The sequence below is a fragment of the Schistocerca nitens genome, chromosome 3 (genome assembly GCF_023898315.1).
Source record: "Schistocerca nitens isolate TAMUIC-IGC-003100 chromosome 3, iqSchNite1.1, whole genome shotgun sequence".
Classification (NCBI taxonomy): Eukaryota; Metazoa; Arthropoda; class Insecta; order Orthoptera; family Acrididae; genus Schistocerca; species Schistocerca nitens.
The window spans coordinates 198,800,338-198,827,480 of NC_064616.1; the positions used below are offsets into that span (position 1 = coordinate 198,800,338).

At 37.7% G+C, this 27,143-nt stretch overlaps 1 protein-coding gene across 4 annotated transcripts in view; it reads right to left on the bottom strand.

Moving 5' to 3' along the window:
* The window catches only part of LOC126248143 (5-aminolevulinate synthase, erythroid-specific, mitochondrial), a 101,738-nt gene that overhangs the window by 21,641 nt on the left and 52,954 nt on the right, over nt 1-27,143 (bottom strand). The window contains exons 1-7 of one of the 4 annotated variants that reach the window (XM_049948846.1): nt 23,710-23,843; nt 22,774-22,846; nt 21,762-21,911; nt 20,989-21,114; nt 18,799-18,888; nt 12,629-12,839; nt 1,242-1,426 (exon numbers count right to left, since the gene is read on the bottom strand). In XM_049948846.1, coding sequence (XP_049804803.1) covers nt 1,242-1,426; nt 12,629-12,839; nt 18,799-18,888; nt 20,989-21,114; nt 21,762-21,903 — 754 coding nt within the window. In that variant the 5' untranslated portion in view covers nt 21,904-21,911; nt 22,774-22,846; nt 23,710-23,843. Of the gene's footprint in view, nt 1-1,241; nt 1,427-12,628; nt 12,840-18,798; nt 18,889-20,988; nt 21,115-21,761; nt 21,912-22,773; nt 22,847-23,709; nt 23,844-27,143 lie in introns of those variants that run through there. The other 3 variants (XM_049948845.1, XM_049948844.1, XM_049948843.1) reach the window with 3 other exon arrangements.

A 27,143-nucleotide genomic window follows, 5' to 3' on the forward strand; every position in this document is an offset into this window, starting at 1 on the left:
TCCCTGGAAGACTTCTATTTCACTGTTGTAAATGAACCTGCCATATGCAAACATCAAGATGCTCTCTCTTTCTCTCTCTCTCTCTCTCTCTCTCTCTCTCTCTCTCTACTTTCTCCATCTCGTTTCTTCAACATTTCATTACCTTCATATTATTAAAGAAACACGGCAGTTTATACATTCAAAATAAACAGTGAAGTAAGATTTCTTGTAAATAAAAATTAAAATGGAAAAGCACTACATAGTGCTAGTCATTACATACAAAATGTTACAATGATAATTTGATTAATTACTTCAGTCATAGAGAAGTAGGCTACTTACAACCTAATGGATGGAAAAAACATGTCGGTCAGCAGTATCTGTCAAGCATTCTGTGAGAGGTAATGGTTCACATTTCCTAATTCACAGACTGTATCATCATTCAGCATAAAATCCTAACTATCTGGACAATCAAGTTACCTTCCATTAGCAATGTGGGTGCATTCAGCAACCGTGACATGACTTTCAAATGATAGAGCACAGCAATCAGTCGCCCTTTCATATTTTATTAGGCAAATAGATTTCGGTTAGTGCCTAGCCATTATCAATGCACTATTATGAGAAAGAACAACTGATTGCTGTGCTCTATCATTTGAAATATCTGGACAGAGACTCATGTAATGAGGACATCAGGTGCTTGTCCATTGGAAAAAAAAAAAAGTTAAAACTGTATGATTCACACCTTCAAGTTTTTCAGTAGAGTAGACAACTTACCAACATTCCATCTGACTCCCTCTTACATCTGTTTCTGTTGATATTCATCACACACATACTATATTATTCCACTGCGCACACACTTAACATTATCTGTTATTCTGTACGTACACTAACACACAGGTCGGCCATGGTGGCCAAGCGGTTCTAGGCGCTTCAGTCTGGAACCGCGAGACCGCTACAGTCGCAGGTTCGAATCCTGCCTCGGACATGGATGTGTGTGATGTCCTTAGGTTAGTTAGGTTTAAGTAGTTCTAAGTTCTAGGGGACTGATGACCTTAGAAGTAAAGTCCTATAGTGCTCAGAGCCATTTGCACCATTTGAACTAACACACAAATCAAGGAAACTGAATGTGTGTTCATCCTGCTATAGTGACATGAAACAAAATTTTAAAAACTCTATTCAGAAAGTATTGTGTGTGTTCCCATCAAGTTACATCGAGACAAGGAGAATAGGTAATAAGTTTATCAAATGAAACAATTACAACATACCAGGCAAAGCTTTAGCAAGAGTAAACAGGGTAGAATCGTTAGCTACAAAGCAAGAAGTGAACAGGAGTGCAGCTTCTTTTTGGTGTAATGATGCTAACTCAGCTTCCAACTTCTCATGAAACATAGAATTTCCAGAAATGTTACGAGTTCCTCCAGCTCCAGCTCCATGGGTCTCTAAGGCTTGCCTGCAAAGAAAGTGAAATTCTGAATTAATACTCTTGTGATTACCATTTTTGCAAATTAATTTCTTGGGTCTATAACTATAGATGTAGTTCAATGAGGGTTCACATTGTTCTTGCTTGTGCATTTTGATACTCCCTACTTTGCACATGTTCCTTCACTATGTCCAATAGAATAATATTCTGGGCTAATGTCACACAAAGACTGCAATAGCAGTGGTGTGTATTGTGTTTCAGTCTGAAAATTACAGAGAATATATGCATAGACATGGAGAATGGAATTATATTTCTTGTCACAAATTTCCACTAACCAGGAAATGATAGTGATGAAAGAAAACCTATCAGTAAATAGGATTACTGCCAGGGGGACACTGTTCATTGCACCGTATTGGAATTTTACAGTCATAGACAGCATCCCACATGGTTGGGTTGGGTTGTTTGGGGGAGGAGACCAAACTGCGCGGTCATCAGTCTCATCGGAATAGGGAAGGATGGGGAAGGAAGTTGTCTGTGCCCTTTTCAAAGGAATCATCCCGGCCATCCCACATTGCAAAAGGTGGCAAGAGTTTTACACACTATGAATGGTTGCACAGGGATCTATCATTTAATTAGCAGAATTCTGAAATCTGTAACCTTCACATTTAGAAAATGCAGTAAGACATATTCTGATGGAGTGATCCTGTACTGTAAGCAGCTCAACAACCCACCAGGAAAGAAAATCATTGCCACCCCATAATGTATCTCGATGAGACCTGGCTCAATCAAAACCATGTCACAAAATCTATGTGGCAAGATCTGAAGGCCAGTGACAATTTGAAAGTGACGACTTTTTGTCTGTTATTCAAGGTCATCAAAAAGTACCTTCATCAAAATTTCTAAACTAATATTTACATGAAGCGAATCTAATGATCATCATGAAGAGATGGTTTTGTGATATATTACACATTTTGGAGGAAGGTTGTGTCATCATCATGGATAGTGCCAGTCATCATTCAAAGAAAGGAGGAGAAGTACCCAATTCGTACGCAAAGAAGGAATAAACTGTGCAAAGGCTAGAAGAGAAAAGTATTTCAATTTTGGACTGCTATAAAAAAAGTGGAGATAACCAATGTGAACTTTACTGCATAGCATTAGAAACTGGCCACAAGGCTGTGATATTTTCCCCTTACCACTGCCAATACAACCCAACATAAAATACCATATTTACACGACTGTAAGATGACCTTTTTTCCCAAATTTATTATTAGAAAAATACATTATGATGTCACATTCTCTGATAAAGCTTTGGTTGCAGGAAGCTTTGGTAGTTAGGGTTGCAAGTAGATTTAACTTTATGACTCCAGAAGGGTGGGATGGCATGCAATGGCACATGCATGACTGAGTGTGGGGAGAATAGTGGTGAGCTAAATGCGGTCAGAACCGATTTTACAAATGGACAAATACTCAGCAATGTTATACATTTCTACAGGTGAACAATTAATTCTGATGTAAATATATTCACACAAAACACCTGAAATGTGGAATGTTAATTGAAACAGAAGGTTCAGCAATGATGTTAAAGCAGCTACTGCTTGACAACACTGTTGATATCAAAAGTTGGAAACAAATAATGAAGTTAGTTTTTTGTTCCATCAAACATTTACACAATAAATTGTTATGATGCCGAATGAGTAATTTTACATTCACATTGTAAATTATTTTGTACATGTCGATCATTTGCGTGTTTCCTTTTACTACTACACACATGTGAGTTATTAATTCTTAACCACCACCTTTTACACATAACGATAACAGAAATAAAACAAACTTCTTCAGTTTGTTTTCAAATTTTACCTTGCTGTCTGACAGACATTTTACATAACTGGGTATCAAAAATTTAAATTTTTGTATTGTGCACCACTTTTTGTGCTAAAGACAACCTTAACAGGGAATAATGAAGCTCTGTGTTAGCCCAAAATGGTCTGATTTCTGCACTAAGGAGGCGAGAGAGTAACATATTGTTGACATTCAGTTTGCTTAATGCTGTAAGGACAGTAAGTTGTGTTGTTTATAATGGAGGAAAATCACAGCTGTGACTGTTGTATCTATGAGTTTGCAGCTCACAATTGGTTCTTACAGAAAGAACAAAACTAATTTTAATTTTACTGTTATTCACGATGCAGAGATTGCAAACAACTGTGCAGCACGAAGAGAATTTGATGTCACAGAAGCGAATGCTCAAAGGTGGCATCAAATGAATAAATTACATATCACCAATTCTACATGCCAAACTTTCAGGTGATCATATCAGGGTAGTTACATGAACTGAAGCAGCAGGTTGTTCAGTATGTGTGAAATAACCACAATTAAGACTTCACAATTGAGAAATTATCTGAATGAAGAGCAAAAGGTAAGAGGAATTTTTCAGCTGCACAGATTGTGGAATTCAAAGAAAGTAAGACAATGACGAGAATCGGGCTTATGTATAATGCAGAACACCATTAGCTCAGTGACTTCCTGCAGCTTTTGATGAAAAACCGTTCATGTATCAGCATCACACAATCTGTCTAAGAGAAAACTGTAACTGATTACAATAGATGGTGTTAACTGTTTTAGGCAGATCTTAAGACATTTTAATTCAACATGACAGTTCATACATTTGATTAGTTAGAATATGCTAAAAATAAAAAATTTCTCAAGGAGCCTCTTCTTTAAGAAACTAAAATAAAAACAAAAAATTAATCTGATTTGATCCATTAGAAATGATTTTTTAAAGACTGTGAAAACAATAGGTTTGTTTACAAATACCTTTTCTGCTGCCAGTCAAGATGATCTTTTATTTACATTTAACATGTAATGTTTTGGGAAACGATTCCCATTCTCAAGTGCATTTTCCTCTGTATACTATGCCACTTTTTTGACATGTGAGGTTCTACATCGTTCTTTTTCCTTTACCGCAATATACAAAAATGCACAATTTTTTTGTTGATGATTAATCTTCATGTATAGACAGTAGCAAAATTTGGAAGAACTTGCACTTACGGTATTCTTGTGGTCCATTAGTGCAGCGTCTCATAACTTACATAAACAATTACAAAGATGTGATGTTTAAAGCTTTCCCGGCGTACTAATTGTTCCATAAAAATACAGGAGAACTGCCAGACGTCAGTAACATCCTGCCACAATATTTCGGCACAGAGTCTTCTGGCCATCTTCAGGTGAGCACCACTGTAGTAGTACTGGCGAGTACGCGCTGAGCTCTGTTATTTAAAGTCATACTAAGGTAACATTGCACATGCGCTGCGCCTCGCGCCCTCCACGGTGAAAGCTTGTCGTATCGATATCAGGTCGATTTTCATCTTTATGCATATAACTACATCTACCACGAAGTTTCTCTATAACAAGATTCCAAGCAGAGTTTAGCTGATAACCGCTACCTCGATTGATGAGAATCTCATTGTCAGACAATCTTATTTCCACAGATTCATTGATAATCGAGCTCCAAAAGTTTGACATATGGTCCAAAAATTTTTTGAGTCGTCGTAATTCATGGAATGGTCTGTGGAAATACAATGTTCAGCGATTGCTGACTTGGTGGGTTGGAGAAGGTGAGTATGCCATGGTGTTCCACACGGCATTCCTACACAGTTCATGTTGTTTGCCCTATATATGATTTGCCGCATTCACACGGAATTTTGTAAACACCTGATTTACGCAGGGCCAGGTCGTCTTTAACGGATCCCACCAGTAATGAAATTTTGGAAGGAGGGCGAAAGGTGACTCTCACTTGATACTTTCTCAATATTCTGCCTATCTGTGAAGAAATATTCCCAATAAATGGTAGATAAGCAGTCGACCTGAAGGCCTCTTCCTGGTTCCGTCGTTTGTAGGTCTGCATCACTTTGTTCACTTGCCTAGTTTAAAAGCCATTCTTCAGAAATACTTTTTGCAGGTGTTCCAGTTCCGCTCGAAGACTGTCGGCGTCAAGAGATGGTATGGGCACTGTGGATCAAGGTTTTGAGAACACCCATTGTTTGTGATGGATGGTGGCAACTAGTAGCTTGTAGATACAGGTCTGTATGAGTGGGCTTTCTTTACACCAAGTGACCAAGTGTACCATCACTCTTACGTCGCACCAAGACGTCTAAAAATGACAAACAACCATCTTTCTCTGTCTCCATGGTAAGCTTTATATTTTCATGTATGGAGTTCGAGACGTAAAAATTCATGGAGATGGTCCAGACCATGGGGCCAAGACTATAAAAGTGTCGTCAACGTATCGCCAATATACAGTCGGTTTAAAAGTGGCCGAGTCGAGTGCTCTCTCCTCAAAATCTTCCATAAAAAGATTGGCCACCAGGGGAGACAAGGGACTCCCCATGGCGACACCATCAGATTGTTCATAAAATTCACTGTTAAATATAAAATACGTAGAGGAGAGAGTGTGCTCGAACAACGCTGTGATGTCTGCAGAAAACATATTGCCAATGAGGTGTAGTGAGCCCACAAGAGGCACCTTTGTGAAAAGAAAAACCACATCAAGACTGACCAAGCATCTGTGTAGAAAGTCTGTCAATCTTTGCGGTTTGCCTTGTCACAGCTTTATCATGGCTCCAGTTTGCTTTAGCCCATGCTAAAGCATGGAGAGGATAGCCCTCTGTAACTTACGAACAGATGTGGATACGGTAGTCTTAAAATCTGATAAAGGAAACGCTACTGTCCTCATACCAAGCGAAGACTATATTAATACGATCAATGTTTTATTATGTGACTCAACCTATCGCAAAATCGATAAGGATCCCACAAGCCGAGTGGTGTGAAAAACAGCACAACTTTTATCAAATAGTTCTCTACCAAAGGAGGTCATCAAGAGACTGAAACCAAACAGTTCAGTCCCACCTAGGCTATATGGACTGCCTAAGATCCACAAGGAAAATGTGCTGTTACGTCCAATTGTGAGTAACATTGGAGCAGCCACCTACGATCTAGCAAAATTCTTGGCATCTTTGCTCAAACCAGTGATAGGCAAGTGTGCACATCACATAAAGAACTCTAGTGATTTTATCAGCTGACTTCAGTCACTACAGCTGCAAAGTAACGACTTCTTGGTCAGCCTTGATGTGGTTTCTCTTTTCACAAAGGTGCCTTTTGTGGACTCACTACACCTCATTGGCAATATGTTTGGTGCAGACATTACAGCGTTGTTCGAGCACAGTCTCTCCTCTACATATTTTATATTTAACAGTGAATTTTACGAACAATCTGATGGTGTCGCCTTGGGGAGTCCTTTGTCTCCCCTGGTGGCCAATCTTTTTATGGAAGATTTTGAGGAGAGACCACTCGCTCAGCCACTTTTAAAGTGACAGTATATTGGCAATACGTTGACGACACTTTTAAAGTCTTGGCCCCATGGTCAGGACCATCTCCACGAATTTTTACGTCACATGAACTCCATACATGAAAATATAAAGTTTACCATGGAGATAGAGAAAGATGGTTGTTTGCCATTTTTAGACGTCTTGGTGCGACGTAAGAGTGATGGTACACTTGGTCACTTGGTGTAAAGAAAGCCCACTCATACAGACCTGTATCTACAAGCTACTAGTTGCCACCATCCATCACAAACAATGGGTGTTCTCAAAACCTTGATCCACGGTGCCCATACCATCTCTGACGCCGACAGTCTTCGAGCGGAACTGGAACACCTGCAAAAAGTATTTCTGAAGAATGGCTTTTAAACTAGGCAAGTGAACAAAGTGATGCAGACCTACAAACAACAGAACAAGGAAGCGGAAGAGGCCTTCAGGTCGACTGCTTCTCTACCATTTATTGGGAATATTTCTTCATGGATAGGCAGAATATTGAGAAAGTATCAAGTGAGAGTCACCTTTCGCTCTCCTTCCAAAATTTCATCACTGGTGGGATCCGTTAAAGACGACCTGGGTCTGCGTAAATGAGGTGTTTACAAAATTCCGTGTGAATGCGGCAAATCGTATATAGGACAAACAACATGAACTGTGCAGGAATGCTTTGTTGAACACCAACGACATACTCGCCTTCTCCAACCCACCGAGTCCGCAATCGCCGAACATTATATTTCCACAGACCATTTCATGAATTATGATGACACAAAAATTTTGGCCCATACATCAAACTTTTGGAGCTCGATTATCAATGAATCTGTGGAAATAAGATTGTCTGACAATGAGACTCTCATCAATCGAGATAGCGGTTATCAGCTAAACTCTGCTTGGAATCCTGTTATAGAGAAACTTCGTAGTTGATATAGTTATATGCATAAAGATGAAAATCGACCTGATATCGATACGCCAAGCTTTCACCGTGGAGGGCGCGAGGCGCAGCGCATGGAGTTGTTATGAACGCACACGTTGATCAGTGCACGCGCAATGTCACCTCAGTATGGCTTTAAATAGCAGAGCTCAGCGCGTACTCGCCAGTACTACTACAGTGGTACTCACCTGAAGATGGCCAGAAGACTCTACGCCGAAATATTGTGGCAGGATGTTACTGACATCTGGCAGTTCTCCCATATTTTTATGGAACAATTACAAAGACATTTTTAGATGTAGTCAACAGAGATAATGATATAAGCCTTTCCAGAGAATGATGTACTTATGTGTACAGGGTATTTATCTTAATGATTTGGATCATGATTTGCTTATATTTACTTACAACAGTGCTTATTTTTGTGTGTTACTATTTTAAGTAAACTGCTGAAGCATCTAAAGAAATTCACTGATTCACTTTCAAGTTTTTCCATTTAATATTTCATCTTCATAGTTTCTGTAATGTGAATATATCTCCAGTTGTTCTAACAGGTTCATTTTATGCCCTTTACTGTGTGTTTTACTGCTGCTGTGTGTCTAGGCTTCAATGTGTTCTGTATACCTGGGGTTGAAACCTCAGCCTTTTTGTCCTAGGTAAAACATGGGGCATTTCTGGCATATTACTTTGTATATTGCAGAGTCTGAGCATGGGTCATAACAACACTATGTTATTTATTAGCTACAGAAAAACCAATTTTTACTTTCTGGATCTTGAAAATATTTCTATTCTTCTGTGATATACTGCCAATGTATGGGACACTAGATATCAGTGAATTTCTTCAGATGCTTTGAAAGTATACTTAAATAAAAATAGTAGAATACAGAAAACAAGCACAATTGTAAATAGATACAGGCAAATTATGATCCAGATTGTTACGATAAATACCTTCTATGCAAAAAGTATATCATACACTATGGAGCACCTACAGCATTATCTCTGTTGACTACCTATAAAAATATCTTTGTAATTGTATGTTTGTGTAAGTTTGTTATTCACAATGGGTACTGTGAGCAGAAAATTGTGTGTGATGTTTAATATGTAAGAGACTGCACAAATGGACCACAAGAAAACTGCAAAAATAAGTTCTTCCAAATTTCACTACAAACTATAAATAAAGGTGCATTTTTATATATTGCAGTAAAGGCAACACAACAATGCAGAACCTCACACAATAAAAACGTTACGAAAAAATGGCACGACACAAAGAGAAAAACACACTCGAAAATGGAACTTATTTCCTGAAATGTGTTGTGTACAATATAAATAAAAGAAAATTGTGACTGGTAGTAGGAAATCTTTTTATAAAAAAAAAAAAAACATCAAAAAATTTAAAAAAGGGAGCAAGTTGTCTTATCATTGGATAATTGTGGTATATGGGTGCCAGTGAAAGGAAAGGTTACATTCAGAAATAAACTGAGGTGACAAAAAATCACAGATACCTCCTAATATCATGTCGGACCTCTTTTTACCAGGTATAGTGCAACAACTCGTCATGGCATGGACTCAACAAGTTGTTGGAAGTCCCCCATAGAAATATTGAGCCATGTTCCCTCAATAGCTATTCATGATTGCGATAGTATTGCTGGTGGAGGATTTTGTGCACAAACTGACCTCTCGATTATGTCCTATAAATGTTCGATGGGATTCACATCGGATGACCTGGGTGGCCCAATCATTCTCTCGAAATGTCCAGAATGTTCTTCAAACCAATCATGAACAACTGTGACCTGTCGACATTGTGCTGTCATCTGTAAAGGTTCCATCATTGTTTGGAGACACGAACGGATGAAAACGTTCTCCAAGTACACAAACATAACTATTTCCAGTCAATGATCAGTTCAGTTTGACCACAGGAAACAGTCTACCCCATGTAAACACAGCCCTCGCCATCATAGCGCCACCACCAGCTTGCACAGTGCCTTGTTTACAACTTAGGTCCATGACTTCATGGGGTCAGTGCCACACACTAACCCTATCACCAGCTCTTATCGATTGAATTCCTGACTCATCTGACCAGGCCACATTTTCCTGTTGTCTAGGATCCAACTGATATGGTCACAAGCCCAGGAGAGGCTCTGCAGGCAACGTCATGTTGTTAGCAAAGGCTCTCGCATCGATCGTCTGCTCTCATAGCCCATTAACACCGTATGTTGCCACATTGCTGTAATGCAGGGGCGGGCAAACGTTGCACGCGGCTCATGAGCGTACAGCGCTGCACGTGTGCTGCTCGTGTGCAATCGTCGACCAGGGCAGTGCCGACAGCCAGCAGGTTGTGGTATGCTTCCAAGTTCGAAGATCCAGAGTGGGCTACCGACCTTGCATTTTTAGTGGTCATTATCGGACACATGAATGGATTGAACACAAGTTTGCAAAGAGAAACTCAGCTAATTTGTGAAATGGCTGAAAAGGTGCAAGCTTTCACTAACAAGCTTGAGCTGTGGAACGACAGCTCTAGTCAGGGAACACAATGCGTTTCCCTACTCTGTCTATTGTGCGAGAACAGAATTGCAAAGAATATGTTTCCGTACTTAGTGCAATAAAAGAGGAATTTCTCAAGCGATTTGTGGATATATCATATTTATCCCAAGCTTTTGAATGGTTCTCGAGAATGGCTCTGAGCACTATGGGACTTAACTTCTAAGGTCATCAGTCCCCTAGAACTACTTAAACCTAACTAACCTAAGGACATCACACACATCCATGCCCGAGACAGGATTCGAACCTACGACTGCAACGGTCGCGTGGTTCCAGACTGTAGCGCCTAGAACCACTCGGCTACACCGGCCGGCAATGGTTCTCGAGACCATTTGTTGCTTCTGTAGATGATATTCATCCCAATTTGCAAATGGAATTAATAGATCTACAGAGTAATTCTCGTCTGAGAGACAAGTTCCTTTTGGCAAGACGTGTAATGGACTTTTATCACGACTTTCCACAGCAAGAGTTTCCTCGTCTCCATTGTGAAGCTGCAAAGATAATGTCAATGTTTGGCTCGACATACGTTTGTGAGAGATTTTTTTATGTTATGAAAATTAATAAGTCTCGGTTAAGAGCAAACATCAGTGATGAAAATTTAGGTTACTGTTTGAGTTTGTATGTAGCAATTTTGTTCCAGACACTGAATGTATTGTAAACCCCACCTGTGATAATCAAATAAAACTTATCGTAGGTAATAGGTACTGTTTCAAACCATGATTTCTTTCAAGCACTCCTACTAACCTTATTCCTTCAATCAATAAAGCAAGCTAGGAAACAAAACGCATTGCAGAGGAAAGAGCGGAGAGACGGTATGGTGGTGAAGGGAGAGAAGCAGGTGCCCAACTTGCCCCTGTGTGCAAGCAGAACACCTGGTAACTGCACACGAGCAAGTGCACCACCCATGTGCAGGATTCCTGCCCGCCCCTGCTCTAATGGATAAGTCTGTCGTATGTCCCACATCGATTTCTGCTGTTATTTCACGCAGTGTTGCTTGTCTGTTAGCACTGACAATTCTAAGAAACTGCCACTGTTCTGGATTGTTAATTGAAGCCCCTTCGTCACTGCATTGTCCGTGGTGAGAAATAAGGCCTGCAATTTGGTATTTTCAGCACACTCTTGACACTGTGGATCTCAGAATACTGATTTCCCTAATGATTTCCTAAATGGGATGTCCTATGCATCTAGCTCCAACCGTTCCACGTTCAAGAGTCTGTGAAGTCCTGTTGTGTGGCCATAATCATGTAGGAAGCCTTTTCACATGAGTCACCTGAGTACAAATGACAGCTCTGCAGTTGCACTACCCTTTTATACCACGTGTACGCCATACTACCACCATCTGTATATGTGCATATCGTTACACCATGACTTTTGTCACCTCAGCATTACACATGTGCACAATTTACTTTAGGAAGCCACTGACAATGCTCCTGTGGCAGAGTGGGGTAAATGTTTTTTTCACATTGAAAATTTTCAAGTGAATGACACTATGAAAGAAGGCTGTCAAGAAAATTTCAGGGAAAGCATTTATATTCCTCCAGATCTTTCAGATACACTTAGTTCTTTAGAACAACACAGTCACAAAACAATATCTTAAATTAACCATTTTGATTCTTGTCCCTTCTCTTGCCTCAAACTTTTAAACACTGTTCCCTCTCTCCAGTTCCTTTTCTGTTTTCTTCCTCTTTCCTCTCTCCGGCCAACAATTTACTGAATATGGCACAAAAGCTACACGGGTATAGTGCCTGTGCTAGCACATTTGTAGATTTTAGTGGTAGTGAGTATAGGACCTGTATCTTCTGCTTTGCACCTAGGTTGAAATTAATATGCAGAGTTAATGACTACTTAAATCTTGGTATAACTGAAATTGGATTTTCTTTGTAAATGACCATATGGACAAATCATAGTATGTTTTGCAATATTCCATAAAATTCACATGAAAATACATTAAAATTGGAAAAATCTCATGACTGGAACTATGGCTGCTACTTCACAACAGTATTTTAAGCATTTTCTCGACACAAAGTTCCACAACCATAATAAATTGTTTGAAAGAAGTCATTTTTCTGCTTCTGCCTGTAAAATCTTTGTTACAATGACTAGTTGATATTGGTAACCTTTGTTGACAATATTATTAAATGGTAACATTTCCCGCATTTGACTCTACACACTTTGACACAGTCCCAAAACTTCTGATTTTTGGTAGCTGTGGGCTATGATGAGATCTTAAGTGGGGGAGGCATGCAGGAAAGGCAGAGGGGGTACCTTCCTTACTTGTTCCTCCAGTTGCGAATTTTGCTGCTCCATATTACAGCATCAATGAATATCATACTGCTACCAAAAATGAGTCACTATTTATTATCTTATCCTGCTTTGGTACAAAATCTAAGTATTCACTTTGTTTACCTCACAGCCTCCTTAACTTTTGGATGACATGACATCCCGAGATAATCATTTGAACACCAAACTGTAATAGGCTTTTCACCCCAACTATATTCATACGCAGCAGGAAATGCGGATGCCAATCTGTTAACTTTCTTGAATATACGGTAAGAATGGTCTTTCTTTTTTCGTATTATCTGTTCATGAAAGAATTCCTCGTACTGGAAGATCTCATCTGCAAAGAGAGATAAACAAAAGAATAGAATATGCAAGAATAATTGTGTACGAAAACATTAAGAGTATTTTTTTAAAATTCTGGATTGTATCGCTTAACTGTTCAGATCATGTAATCTTCATTACACAAACAATTTTAATCAAAAACTATCATCGGGTTAAAATCCAGGCAAACTGATTGTGTGATTAAATTTATTTTCTTTGAACAGATGAGCAATACAACTGTAATGTTCAAAAATATTTAAGAGCTGTTAACCACTGCCTATTAAAAAAATGTTGATCATTACACTCCAATTAAAATTACTTTGTAGTTGACAGGTTGCAGTGGTGGGAAGAAGTCATAATGGCATGCAGCCAGCCATACTTCACAAGGTGCTGCATGTAACCTACAAAACAGGCAACACAGTAAGCACGTCATGTTTGAGAAAGTACTGCGATTGGATGCCAGCTTACCCCTACCACTCGACTTGCTAACATGTCAACCACAAAGTAATTTTAATCTGTACAGAGTATGTTGATAACCATAATCTTATAACAGTCTGAAGCACTAATGAAAACCTCGTACAACAGTATTTACAAATTGAAAGAGAAAGACCCATGAAAAGTACAGCTTACCCACAAATTTTTGACACTACTTCACCTTATTTTATCCCTTGATACTACGGTTTAAATGTAATATTGCGCGCACACACACACACACATTGTGTAATATGTAAAAATTAATAAAATAGTGCTGTATTTGTTATAATTTTAACTTAAATGCTGATCTAATGATGCATCAAAAGTACAGGAACAAAAGGTCTCAAATGAAAATGAGCAAATTCCATTATTTTTTAAACAGAAATGGTATCATAAGCTGAGGAGAATAAAATAAAGCAGCTTTACTTTTTGGAACTGAGAACTGTTTTAGGGTTAAAGTGCGGGATACCTTATTCTGTTCTTTGTCACTAACTGTCATATTATCATATCTCCCCCTCCTCTTCATATTGATAAGAATCTTCTACAGGCTTCATATTCTGAGTTTACATTCACTTTGACTGAGGAGTACAGTTTTCATTCTTCATATGAGACTTTCATACCTAAATAATAAGTGTAATTCTAAATATTAAAATTGATCTCCTATGACAATGAAATATTGGAAGTAACAAAGAAATATAAAAAGTAAAAAAAATTAGGACAGACTGTGTTCTGAAAACAGGTGTAAAAGCATAGGGCTATAGATAGAGAGATGTTGAATATAACACATTTGGCGGTCAAGAGAGCAAATGTGTGATGCCTCCAACAACTACCAGAGCAGAATATTGTCAAATGACATTTCATAAAATCCAAAGAAATTCTGGGCATATGAAAATTAGTGTCCTATCACTACTGAATGAGACTGGAATTGAAATTGGGAGTACCAAAGCAAAAGCCGAAATGCGTAACTTTGTTTTCAAATGTTCCTTTACAAAGGAAAACCAAGGGGAAATGACCCAACTTAATCCTCATACCACTGAAAGGATGAATGAAATAAGTATTAGTGTCAGTAGTATTGAAAAACAGCTGAAAATGTTAAAACTTAACAATGCTGCAGGTCCCTAGAGAATCCCTGTCAGATTCTATCATTAATTTGTGGCCGAGTTAGCCCCTCTTCTAACTATAATCTATTGTAGACCCCTTGAATGAAAAACTGTGCCCAGTTCTTGGAAAAAGGCACAGGTCACATCCATCTGCAAGAAGGGTAGTAGATATGATCCATAAAACTACTGTCAAATATCCTTGACATCGATTTGTTGTAGAATCTTACAACATATTCTGAGCTCAAACTTAATGAGCTATCTTTAACAGAATGACCTCCTCAATGCCAACCAGCATGGATTTTGAAAATGATCATGTGACACCCAACTTGCACTTTTCTATCATGATACACTGAAAGCTTTGGATCAAGGCAAACAGGTAGCTGCAATATTTCTGGATGTCCAGAAAGCATTTGACTCAGTACTGAACCTATACTTACTGTCAAAAGTATGATCATATGAGGTATCAAGTGAAATTTGTGGCTGGACTGAGGACTTTTTGATTGGGAGGACACAGCTTGTTATCTTGGATGGAGAGTCATCATTAGTTGTAGAAGTAACTTCAGGTGTGCCCCACAGAAGAGTGTTGGGATCCTTGCTGTTCATGTTGTATATTAACGACCTTGCAGACAATATTAATAATAAAATCGGGCTATTTGCAGATGATGGAGTTATCTACAATGAAGTATTATCTGAGAGGAGCTACATAAATATTCAGTTAAATCTTGATAAGATTTCAACTTGTTGCACAGATTGGCAACTTGCTGTAAATGTTCAGCAATATAAAATTTTGCACTTCACAAACCGAAAAAACAGTTTCCTATGACTATAATGTCAGTATGTCACTGTTTGAATCGGTCAACTCATACAGAAGCCTGGATATAACACTTTGTATGGATATGAAATGGAATGATTACATAGATTCAGTCGTGGGTAAAGCAAGTGGTAGGCTTTGGTTTATTGGTGGAATAATGGGGAAGTGTAATCAGCCTCGTAGAGATTGCTTACAAATCACTCGTGCAACCAGTACAAGAATTTTGCTCAAGTGTGCGGGACCCATACTAGATAGTACTAACAGGGGATATTAAAAATATACAGGGAAGGGCAGCATGAATGATCACAGGTTTGTTTAATCCATGGGAGAGTTTCACAGAGATACTGAAGGGACTGAACTGGCAGACACTCTAAGAAAGACGTAAACTATCCCGAAAAAGTCTAGTAACAAAGTTTCAACAACCACCTTTAAATGATTACTCCAGGGATATACTACAACCTCCCATGTATCGCTCACATAGGGATCATGAGAATAAGATGAGAATAATTATTGCACACAGAGCGGCATTCAATCATTCTTCTCGCACTCCATATGCGAATGGAACAAGAAGAAACCCTACTAACTGGTACAATGGGATATATTCTCTGCCATGCAACTCATGGTTGTTTGCAGTTTATAGATGTAGAAAACTCGACAAGCACATAAAAAGTGATTTAAAGCTGGCCTATTCAGGGTGCGCCTAGGTGAGCATGAGCGCACACACTTGTTTGTCACCTGGGAAATGAGTGCTTGCAATAAAATGGGACAGTCACATGTCTCTGCGTAGCGCAGGGAAAGTGCAAATAATGCGGTGACTTCAAAGGAGTGACCTAGTTTGGTTCAGTGTAGCCTCAGATGTGAGTGTATATACTTGTGATATATTAACTAAAGTGGAGAGTAGCTCTTTCTAAATCAATAAAAATCAGCATGATGGCTAGGACAGGAAATTCAAAGCAAAGGCCAGACAACTAACATCAATTTACAAGACACCAGTGCAGGATCCCTATACGTTTATGGTATGTGCTGGTGTCTTGATGTGCTAAGTGTGCATCAAAGCTCTGAACACAACAAAAAAAATTTCAGTTCATAACACCATTACAATAGCTTCCATGCAAAGGATTATGGACACTTTCAAGGAAAAGAGCAAGAAGCAAAGCTAAAAAAATTAAAAGAAGCTCTGTTAAATGCTGTAACTGAAGTAAGTATTCACCATATGGCAGCGCACACAAATGTCTAAATAATTATCTACATCAGTTTCACTACGACAATATATTTTTGTTTACGGAAGGAAATTTACATAACTACTAAATCTGCAGTTTTCACTATATCATCAATGTCTGGTACTGCTTTTTTAACACTGCTAATTCCAAGGCAAGCTTTTAAGTTGAAGGTTCACAGACAGACATAAGAATTTTTATTAATGTAAATTTCCACAACTTTACACATTTGGAGTTATGATCATTTGAAGTCAGGATCTATGTTTTGGTTCTTGAAAAAATTTTATTGTGATTTCTCTGATACTGCTCAGTTGGCAATTTACATTCTTGAATTAGACAGTATTCTCAATGACACACAAAAACTACTGGACTTGGTTATGATGAAAGACACTACAACAGGAGCACTAGTCGTGTGTGTGCAATTGAGCATTGACAATGCGAGTCTGAAATGGAGGACTTGGTTATGATGAAAGACACTACAACAGGAGCACAAGTCGTGTGTGCGCAATTGAGTATTGACAATGCGAGTCTGAAATGGAGGAATCTGTGGCTACAGATGGCAGAGCAGCTACAGTTGGCCGAAATATCAATTTCTAGCACTTTTATGGAGATGCAACAATTGTTTCCCATTTCACATGAGATTTTTGCAATTTACAGCAGTCTCCACCAAGAGAATTTATGTGCTAAGATTGTGAACATGAAAGAATTTCATGTGGCGACTTTTACAATGAGTTTCATTCGCTGTAACGCTCTCAAATATTGCCAGTTCAAAGCCTTTCTGTAAGACCTGGAAAGCATTCGTGCTGATGTGATGTGCCGTATCATAGTGAAACATGCTGGCTGAGTCGAGATAAGTCCCTGAGAAATTTTTCGAACTTCTTAGCGAAACAGACATATTTACAGATAGGAATAGTAAGACTGTTGCAAAACTGAAAGGTGGATAGCAGATTCGGCCTTCCTCCCTGACATCACACACCATAAGAATGTTTTGAATTTAGCATTGGAGGGTAAAAATGTGTTAATTTTTAAGATTTATGACTGCATAAAGGGTTTTGAGAAGACACTCTCTCTGTGGATTACACAGCTAGGAAATGGGACCACTGCTCCTTTCTCCAAGTTGTCATCTTTAACAATGGGAGCAAGTGGAATTTTCAACACTATCAAAATATTATCTTCTCCACAAAGTTGAGATACATTTCCCAGATTTTGAAAAGTTAAATGAAAAGCTTAATGTCTTTCGATTTTCTTTTTTAGTTGATGTTGACAATATGCAAACTGTGCTACAGTTAGCATTTTTAGACCTAATCTGTGACAAGCACTTGTACGATATGATTCATAACAAAATTCGTCTCGCAGACTTCTGTAAGAATTTTTCTTAATGTAAATTTCCATGACTTTACAGATTTGCAGTTATGATTATTCAAAACCCAGATCTACGAATTTGTGTGAGAAGGTTATTTACTCTCTCTTTTTTCCACCCCCCCCCCTCCAGTAATGAAAAGAAAAAAATGTACCCACAGAAGCTCACTGACAGACTTCAACTTAAAAACTTTTCTCTGAATTAGCAGTATTAAAAAAGCAATGTCATACACTGATGTTTTAGCGAAAATCAGAATACACATATACACTGACATCCTGTGCTTTTACGTTTAACAGTACAAATTTGTAATTTTAAATTCCGTCCTAAAATGGGATTCATCACAAGATTGTACCAATCTTAAGAAATATCACATTTCATGCTTAGCTGCCCATTACTTTGCTTCATTAGAATATTAAAAAAGGACGTTTCATTTCTCCTTAATATTACAGTTTCAGAAAATAAATTTGCCACAATACACATTAATCAACAACCTTGAAGCGACACATGTCTGTATAATATGACATTATCGGCGGCTTAAACTCATTGCGAAGCTATCATGTTGCGCGGTCCCTTCCTCCTTTCCCTTTCCCTCACCCCTCCTCTTTTCCACCATACATTGCTGTGTGCCAGCCAGTTGTGTGTAAGTGTGAGCCACCTCACACGAGACTGGTGAACAAGCCTGATGTAAAGAATAAAATTTTATGCGCTATACTTATCATGCACACAGATTTAATCAAAATGTGATTTAAAATTTCATTAAAGAATGGACCTAATATGGCTCATAGGAAGAAAATAGGAACACTTGTTCACAAATAGGTGAAGGGCAAACATTACACCAGTGCCACTGGATCATATTCATTACATATATAAAGATCCTACAGCATTTTATAAAGATGAAACTGCACCAAGGTATAGCAGTAATTACTTATATTTTCAGTGTGATATAAAACTGTAACTGAGCAAAACCTTTAAAGTAATGCCAAACAGAGCACAAATTTATATGGGAAACTCACCACCAATTTTGCTCTTTTTCAGGGGAATTTCAGTTTTTTCAGTAATATCTTTTTCTTCTAACTTTGAAATTTCTTCTCTTATCTGCTCCACTGTAACACAAAAATACATAATTGACATGTATCTAGCACTAGAAGTCATTTCTAAATACAAAAGAGTTGATATGTAAAATATGGTAAAAATTAAGGAGCTGGCACAAACTCTCATAATTTTGGGAGCACTTACAATGGTGTGAGGGATTGCAAAGTGATGTACAAAGAGCTGAATTTAAACAGGTAGTGAGAGAATTGCAGGCAGGTACTTGTTTTCTAATGATAAATTTAACTAACATCTCATCATTAACCTAACATATTCTTGGACTACAATATGAAATCCTTAATCCCTCCTTATCATTTAATCCGATGAAATATGTGCCCAAGTGGTTGGAGATGACACATGCGAACTGTGCCAGCATGATGTATGAGATATAATACGAGCTGACATTTGGATATCTGTTATGTAGCTATACATTTATTTGTTTCACATGATACCGCTTGTGTAGACTTAAACACTAGTTTAATTCTTATTCCTTTTTTATATTTTTGTAATACAATATTTCAAACAATACTTTAAAATATAATTTTTTTACACATAAACAATATTTTAACAGAGATTATAATTTTTGTGGGCTGCTTCAGGTTTGACTTCTTCAGAAGGAATGTAATAACACTGTCTAAATGTAGATATTGTAAAAACAGTAATTATAAGAACAAATGCTCCCCTCAAATGAATTTCTAAATGGAAAATACCTACAATTCTAAAAAATTGTAGTTGTGCATGTCATGGTAGTAACAAAAGCATTTGTGGTAGATATAATTCCACTTTACACACCATGCAATCCCACACTGTTTTACTTCATACTTTGTGTTTCATGCAAACTTTTCACAGCCCCCCCCCCTTTTTTTAAGGTCTCACAATGATATGTCTTGGGAAACAGGCCCAGTATTGTGCTTGGAGTCGAAGAGGTGTCGGCTTTTCCACATTTTTTAACATTACTTCTGCTATAGTTATTCTATAATCCACAAATGTTTCCTTTCTATGGTCATGTATTATTGTGTGGATAATGTATGTATTGAATAAGCCACATACAACATACACCAAAAATCTTTGGCATGGCTTTCATACTCACAAGTGTGACTCATGGTGTCTACATTTGGCCCGCATTTCTTTCCACGAGTCGGACTCGTGAAAGTACAGCAAAGGGTTAAAGCTATCAATTATGACAATAGAATGAGATTACTGACTTGTTGCTGGTTACCCAAAAACTCGTCCTGTTGAGTATGTGAAAAGACACACTGCAGCAGAAAGAAAAGCAACCTGGACTCTTTAACTATACCTCCGGTATTCATTCGTTCACAAGATACGTGTTTGATCTGTCAACTATTAACAACATATCAAAGTATGGTTTACTGGTTTTTTTTATGCAATTTACATTTTCACTCTGTCTGTGCTCATGTCCCACATAAATGTAAATGACGCATGCAGAGAAATCATGTCATACACTAAAAACTATGGTCTGTAACATATGCTGGCAACCGAAGATGGAACTGACATGCATTCATGCTGGACAGGAAACGACAGAAGAAAAGACACAATATTCAACAAACAATAGCACTACCAAGTAAAGCATGCTTTTGAGGTACTTTGTAGCTCTTTTCGCAGCATATCTGTGTGTATGATTAGCCTAGAATGGGGAAGGAAACCATCCATATCTTTTTCAATGGAACCATCTTATAACTAACCCTAACCGATTAAGTAAACCATGGAAAAGCTAAATTTAGATAGCTAGATGAGGATGGGAACCCTGTGCATCCTTATCGACATTATAAAGTGACCATAGTTTATAATGCACATTTGTGTTAAAAGAAAGAAAAGATATGGCAATGAAAAAAGTGTAACTGAGGAAGGGATCTAAAGAAATCAAATAGTTTAAGGAGCACAAGAGCTTAGTGGACACTTCATAAGTGCAAGGGTACTGGAAGTGTTGAAACGTAAAAGCCAGTTTGAAGGAACAAAGCCATTACAGTGTGGTTCTGAAACCTATGTTTAGGAGAGAGGGGGTGGCAGGCTGAGGCTCTTAGCTAATTATCATGTGTGTAACCACCAAACGATCACACTATTTTAGTGACACAGAACCAGTTAACAAAACTCACCTTTTTCTGCAGATGGAGACAGCTCAATAACATCATCTTGCATTTCTTTGCTAGCCTCTTTTACCAAAGGTGTAACCTCTGCTAGAAAAGGACACTTTTTCACAGCATCTGCTGCTGCTGCTGCTGCTGTAAATGTAAAAATGAGGACTTTAATTGCACTATTGTACAATAATTTTCATATTTATGTATTATGGCTGTTATTTTAACCAAATACACTTTACATTACAGTAACTCCTGAAATGGTACAACTGAAAATAATGACCACATATTGACCCAGTCAGACAGTAGTAGCTCATAAAATATAAGCAATTGTCAGTCTGAAAGATGACATGCAACCATATTCCTTTACTATGCAAGGTTCCGAGAAAATAATAACAGTAGCTGTATCACAACCACAATTAACTTTTCTACATAATACAAAATACGAAGATTTACTAGAAGTGAAATTAAACATTAAGGACATTAACTAACACCATAGCTCACACTTATTTAGTTAATAACCTCCTAATATGCATAATGTCACAACAGATGATTTCTTGATATTTCTCACCATAGTTATTTCAAACATTCTAGAACACCAAACAGATTTCAGTGCAAAATGTTCAGTAACACAAACTTAATACCTTAAAACATTAGAATGCTTCAATTCAAAAAACGGCATCCGCAAGCAGAGGGGGAGAGCTTGTTTGTAAACAAAAGATTTTTATCAAGAATTTTACCTACAGCACAATATGACTATATTAAAAAGTAAATATACTTGAACTGCAAAATACCTTCAGCATTCGAATCAACTGATGCCACAGTAGTGACAAGGCGTGAGATCACAGGACAGAATTTTCCATAGGTTTTAATAAGATTTGCTCCATAATTGCGAACAAAATTTGGAGACAAATATGACATAAAAGGACACGGCATATTTGTGCCTGTCAAAAGAGAGAAAACAAAAAAAACAAAATATTTTAGAAAAAATGTATGAAATGGTCAGTACAAATAAACAATCTGAAATTGGTGATGGGTTCCCTTTAAAATTTTACCCATCATATTTGCAATACCAAAACAACAACAAAAAACAAGTGGCCACTTATATTTCAGCAGTAGTCTTTTTTACAAACGGAAAAAGTAAAAATCATACGTCTTGATGATACTTCAGAACTGTACCACAATACTGATCTCTACAGCACACATGATCAAATAACACATTTTGATCAATGTTATTACTAAATACTTAAAGCCGTGTTATGATTACTTCCAACAAAAATGTAAATTTTTACATTTGTAGAATATTCATGCAAAATTACTTATTTTTAATATTACACTGTATTTCATTCAATTTCTTATAGATTAATGTTGAAATTAAGGCAAACAATATGAATATGAGAAATTCTGAAATAAATCTCAAGTACTATGATAAAGGAAAGCTGGCCCATTATTCATTTATTCCAGCTTTAACAATGAAGTAAGCGTAATTTACAAAATGTTTCGGAACATCTGTGCCATTTGTTTAAAGAATCTTGTCCTATGGTAACTGACAAGGTTTCACATGATATGCTTTCATAATATCAATAATAATGATCCTCATCATGTGATGGTATGAGAGATGATGGCAGGTCTGAAAGTTCGTTCCTATGCTCAGGACAAGTCCAACAAATGCAAGGTGGGGAGCAACATAAAGAAATGATTCCCACCAATTGTGAAGGCACAAATTTGACAACTAAATGTATTTTAAAAGCAGTGCATCAAACTTTCTATAAGTGTGTATATTTTCTCACCTGATGTTTCTCTTACCTTTATGAATGTGTAGTATATTTGAAGGAGTTGTGTTAAAAGTTTGTAAAAATCTCAGTGACTGGCGTGACAGCTGCAAAAGAAATATTTGGAATTTAAATTCAAGAATGAATCTCTCTCTCTCTCTCTCTCTCTCTCTCTCTCTCTCTCTCTCTCTCACACACACACACACACACACACACACACACACACACAAGAAAAAAAAATGGGTAAGTGTGTATCCATAATGTATACAAGCCAGTCTGTATGATTGCAGATATGTAATGTTGCTGGTACGTGACTTCAACATAGGAATGATGTATTACAGTTATATCATGAGTATAGTAAGTACTTACAGTAAGATTGTTGCCATTCCTTGTGGCATCAAAAATTTAAGCCAATACTCCTGTATCCATGGCAAAATTAACACGTAATACATGGAGAAAGTATGTATGCACATATGTTCCCTTAATGATTGCTTCAGTTAAGATTACAAACGCTATTCAGCCAAATAAACTTCTACATCAACAGCATATATTCGACAAGTTTTTGAAAAACACTTCAAACTGAAAAAATTACGCCGTGTTTATGTTGGGTAATAATGTCATAGCAAGCAAATGTACAAACAAACAGAATGGTGAATTGTTCGAAGACTTTTAATGACAGTTGTTGTTATCCATTTAAATATTGTTTTGGGACATGGGAAGCAATATGCTTGACGTTGTACTACAGCTGACTTGTGACATTTTTTAGTCGCCAATAGATTACTTCTTTTAAAGATTCTAATTGTTCTTGAATTACGAAAATATATTCGGGAAATTTCCCCGTGGTTAGCATTTTATGGGCTCTATTTAAAGAAAATGACTATCTCGCAGAAGAACACCGCTAGGACATCACCTTGTAAAATTAACTTTTTTTTTTATGATCTACGCCATGCCACGAAATCCTTAAAATTACCTTTTCAAGTAAACAACAGTTCCTCTAACGTTCACAACGCAACCACCTGGCAAATGGCAATGACTCCAAAGAGATCACAGGTTACGTTGACCGAAGATATAATTTATGGCGAGCGGAGCGATGCTCTCATATGCAACGAATTGACACTTGCGATGTCTAGTGCACTGTCTAACGATTCACTCGATCGCGACAGTTCGGTTGTTGTTACCCGGAGTTCTTGAAGAAACTTGTCATTATATGGCTCGCTCGTGCGATGTTAAATATAAAATTGAAACAAGGCATTCGCAAGATTAAGGAACACGCCAACAAGAATCTATAATATTCGACGACTAACTTTATCTGCAAGTTTGACTGATTATTTGCTATGTCTATGAAACCTGTCTTCATTAACATTAGTTGATTCACTGCGTAAATACTTCCTTAGATTCAATTTACAATGAGTTTTACAAAGAATTTATGTACTTTACAGGCAATGAGACTAATGGGAACACATTTCAGTACTTAGTTCCTCTGTCACATGTTGTTGACTTCAAAGAAGAAGTTATGACAAAGTTTTGTGAATGTCCGAACTGTCAAGGAAAGAACTAATTCTCACGAGGAAAAAAACGCTTTCTGCAAATACTATTGACTGACTGCAGTTTTCTCACATTTTGTAAATATAGAGCAGTAAATAGTATTCATGGTTCTGCATAACAATTTTTTCAGCTGCTTGATGTATATATCCCCAAGAGTGAAGTACGCGTTGACAATTATACTGAGAGCATAAAATGAGAGCTGCAGACACACTACTGTTCATGTAAACATAGCCTGAAACAGCATGTACCAGACAAGTGTAATACGACCAATTCCTGAATCTGCTGCCGAATATGTTGTCCCAAGTTAGGGGGTAACAGTGTGCCAATTTATTTTTCATCAGCCTTCGTACACACAATTTTTGAAACACTTGCACCAAATGTAACGATTTTTCTACCTGTTTACTACCCACACAGTGATTATGAAGGCAGTAGAATAGAATGCAAATATGAGTGATGAGACATATGGCAACATTTGGAAGACTTGGTGCAATAGAATAATAATTCCTCAAAGAGTTACCTGCAGATTGTAAATGGATGTGCTGAATAAAAAATAATGGTTTACGAATGACCGAGTATAGTGTAACCCCACAGTTAATTCTCTCGTCACTCGATTGTAATTTTTAGTACTGTTTGGAATCACTTTGAGGAAAAACAGGTTTTTCTTACCCTCCCCCATTGTGGAGGCTGCAATTGTTCTAAAATAATTAATTTGATGAATTTTGTGAAACAATGCACATCATAATTGCTTACAATATTTGTGAGAGGCTAGAATCCAACTTCTGTCCAATTATTGCACACTGTGGGCTTCGTCTTTTTATCGTATAAAAAAGAATGAGTATGTGACGTTTGTGGTTGAAACAGGAACAATCTCAACTGCGAGTAAATGCTCCCTTAAGGCATAATTTTTAAAGCATCAGAAGCAGTATAATTTTTTATTTGCCGGAAAAAGCAGATACATTATCAATAAAGGAAGGGGAAAATGTTTAGCATCACATATGAGCTTACCTGTATACTGTGGGGGGATGTGTAGGAAACCGTATATAAAATAAAATGTTAAACATCACACCTTATAATGGGAACCCAAATGCACATAAAAAATGTTGTCGCACTGTTACTTAGAAACAGCATATATTTTGCAGTTCATTATAGTGCCTGTCACATATACCACATTCTAGTAAAATAAAAAATGTGCAGTTTTAGGACGTAAATTGTTGCAAAACATGTAGTGATAATCCTCCCATTATTTCTTTCAAAAAACGTAATTTGTGATAACTGAAAATATTATGGGACACGTCTATCGATTGAGCCTTGTCCCGCCGTTAAGCAGGGCCAGCCATTGTTAATCTGATTTGGGATGTTAATGTTTAAGGGGTGACCGGATCATGGGACACTTCATTGTAACCAGTGAACGTTGTTTATCATGACAGTATTCTTTTACATAATTCTCAAAAATTTTTTTGCCTCGGTCCGTTTGAAGGATAACCTGATCTATTGTGATTATTAGGAGTGAATCATCATAGCTTGTTACGTGGTGATACTCTACACATGCCAGCCATGGTAGCCGAGCGGTTCTAGACGCTTCAGTCTGGAACCGCGCGACTGCTACGGTTGCAGGTTCGAATCCTGCCTTGGACATAGATGTGTGTGATGTCCTTAGGTTAGTTAGGTTTAAGTAGTTCTAAGTTCTAGGGGACTGATGACCTCAGATGTTAAGTCACATAGTGCTCGTAGCCATTTTTTGAACTTTACATGTAACAGTTGTCTGAATTATGTCTCTGTGAGACCAGAGCGTGGAAGTGCACAGCCTGTCGCTAGAGGGCATGCATGCTCATCACGTGACTATACAGGGCTAGCAGCAGCATGCAACAATCATCCAACACTGCCAGTCGCATTGCAAACAGTGACATGGAGGTGTCAAAAGAAGAGCAAAGAAGTATTGTTCGTTTTCTGACAGCAGAAGGAGTAAGAGGAACAGGCAATCATTGAAGAATGTCACAAGTGTACGGTGAACACTGCATGTCCCTTGCAAGGGTGAAGACGTGGCACAAGTGCTTCAGGGAATGACGGGTGTCGTTAGCCAATGATGCAAGGTCACGGCACTCCTGCAGAATTGCAAATGGGAGGTTCTCAGTCACCCTCCATGCAGTCCGGACCTCTCTCCCTGTGATTATGCCATTTTTGGTCCCCTTAAAAAGGCTCTGAGGGGCAAACAATTCGTCTCGGACAGTGATATCCAGCTGTATATGCGGAACGAGTTCACATCGCAGCCACGGGAATTTGATGAGACAGCCATTCACCACCTTGTGTCACAGTGGGACAAGTGTCTCAACAGCCAGGGTCGATACTTCTAACATATGGGTACTGGTTTCTGTAATAATGCCTCTGACTCGTTTCTTGTTGAATGCCCCTTATATAAAAATCAGTGTTACCTGTCAAACTCAAAAAAATGTGAGTTGTTATGGAGTAAAGCTGTATAACGTTTCGCCAGTTTGCATCAAGGGAATCAAAGATGAAGGAAAATTTAAGTCAGAATTAAAAAATTACCTGTTAAATATATATATTTATAACACAGAGGAATATCTTTGATCTATAAATCACTGACACACACTTGTGTTTTCTTCATTGTCATTTCAGTCATGCTGTTCTCATTGCAAATTTTATATTTTGTTTGTATACTCTTAAATATAAATGATGTGATAAATGTGTTTCTCAAAGTGTACTGCAGTATGTAAACTCATTATTTACTTGTTCAGAGAGCATGTACAAGATCAATGCAGGAGTTCATTGTGTCTTTTTTAATACAGTGTTAAATGTCAATTTTATATTATATTAATTGTGCCATATATATGCTGTATGGTG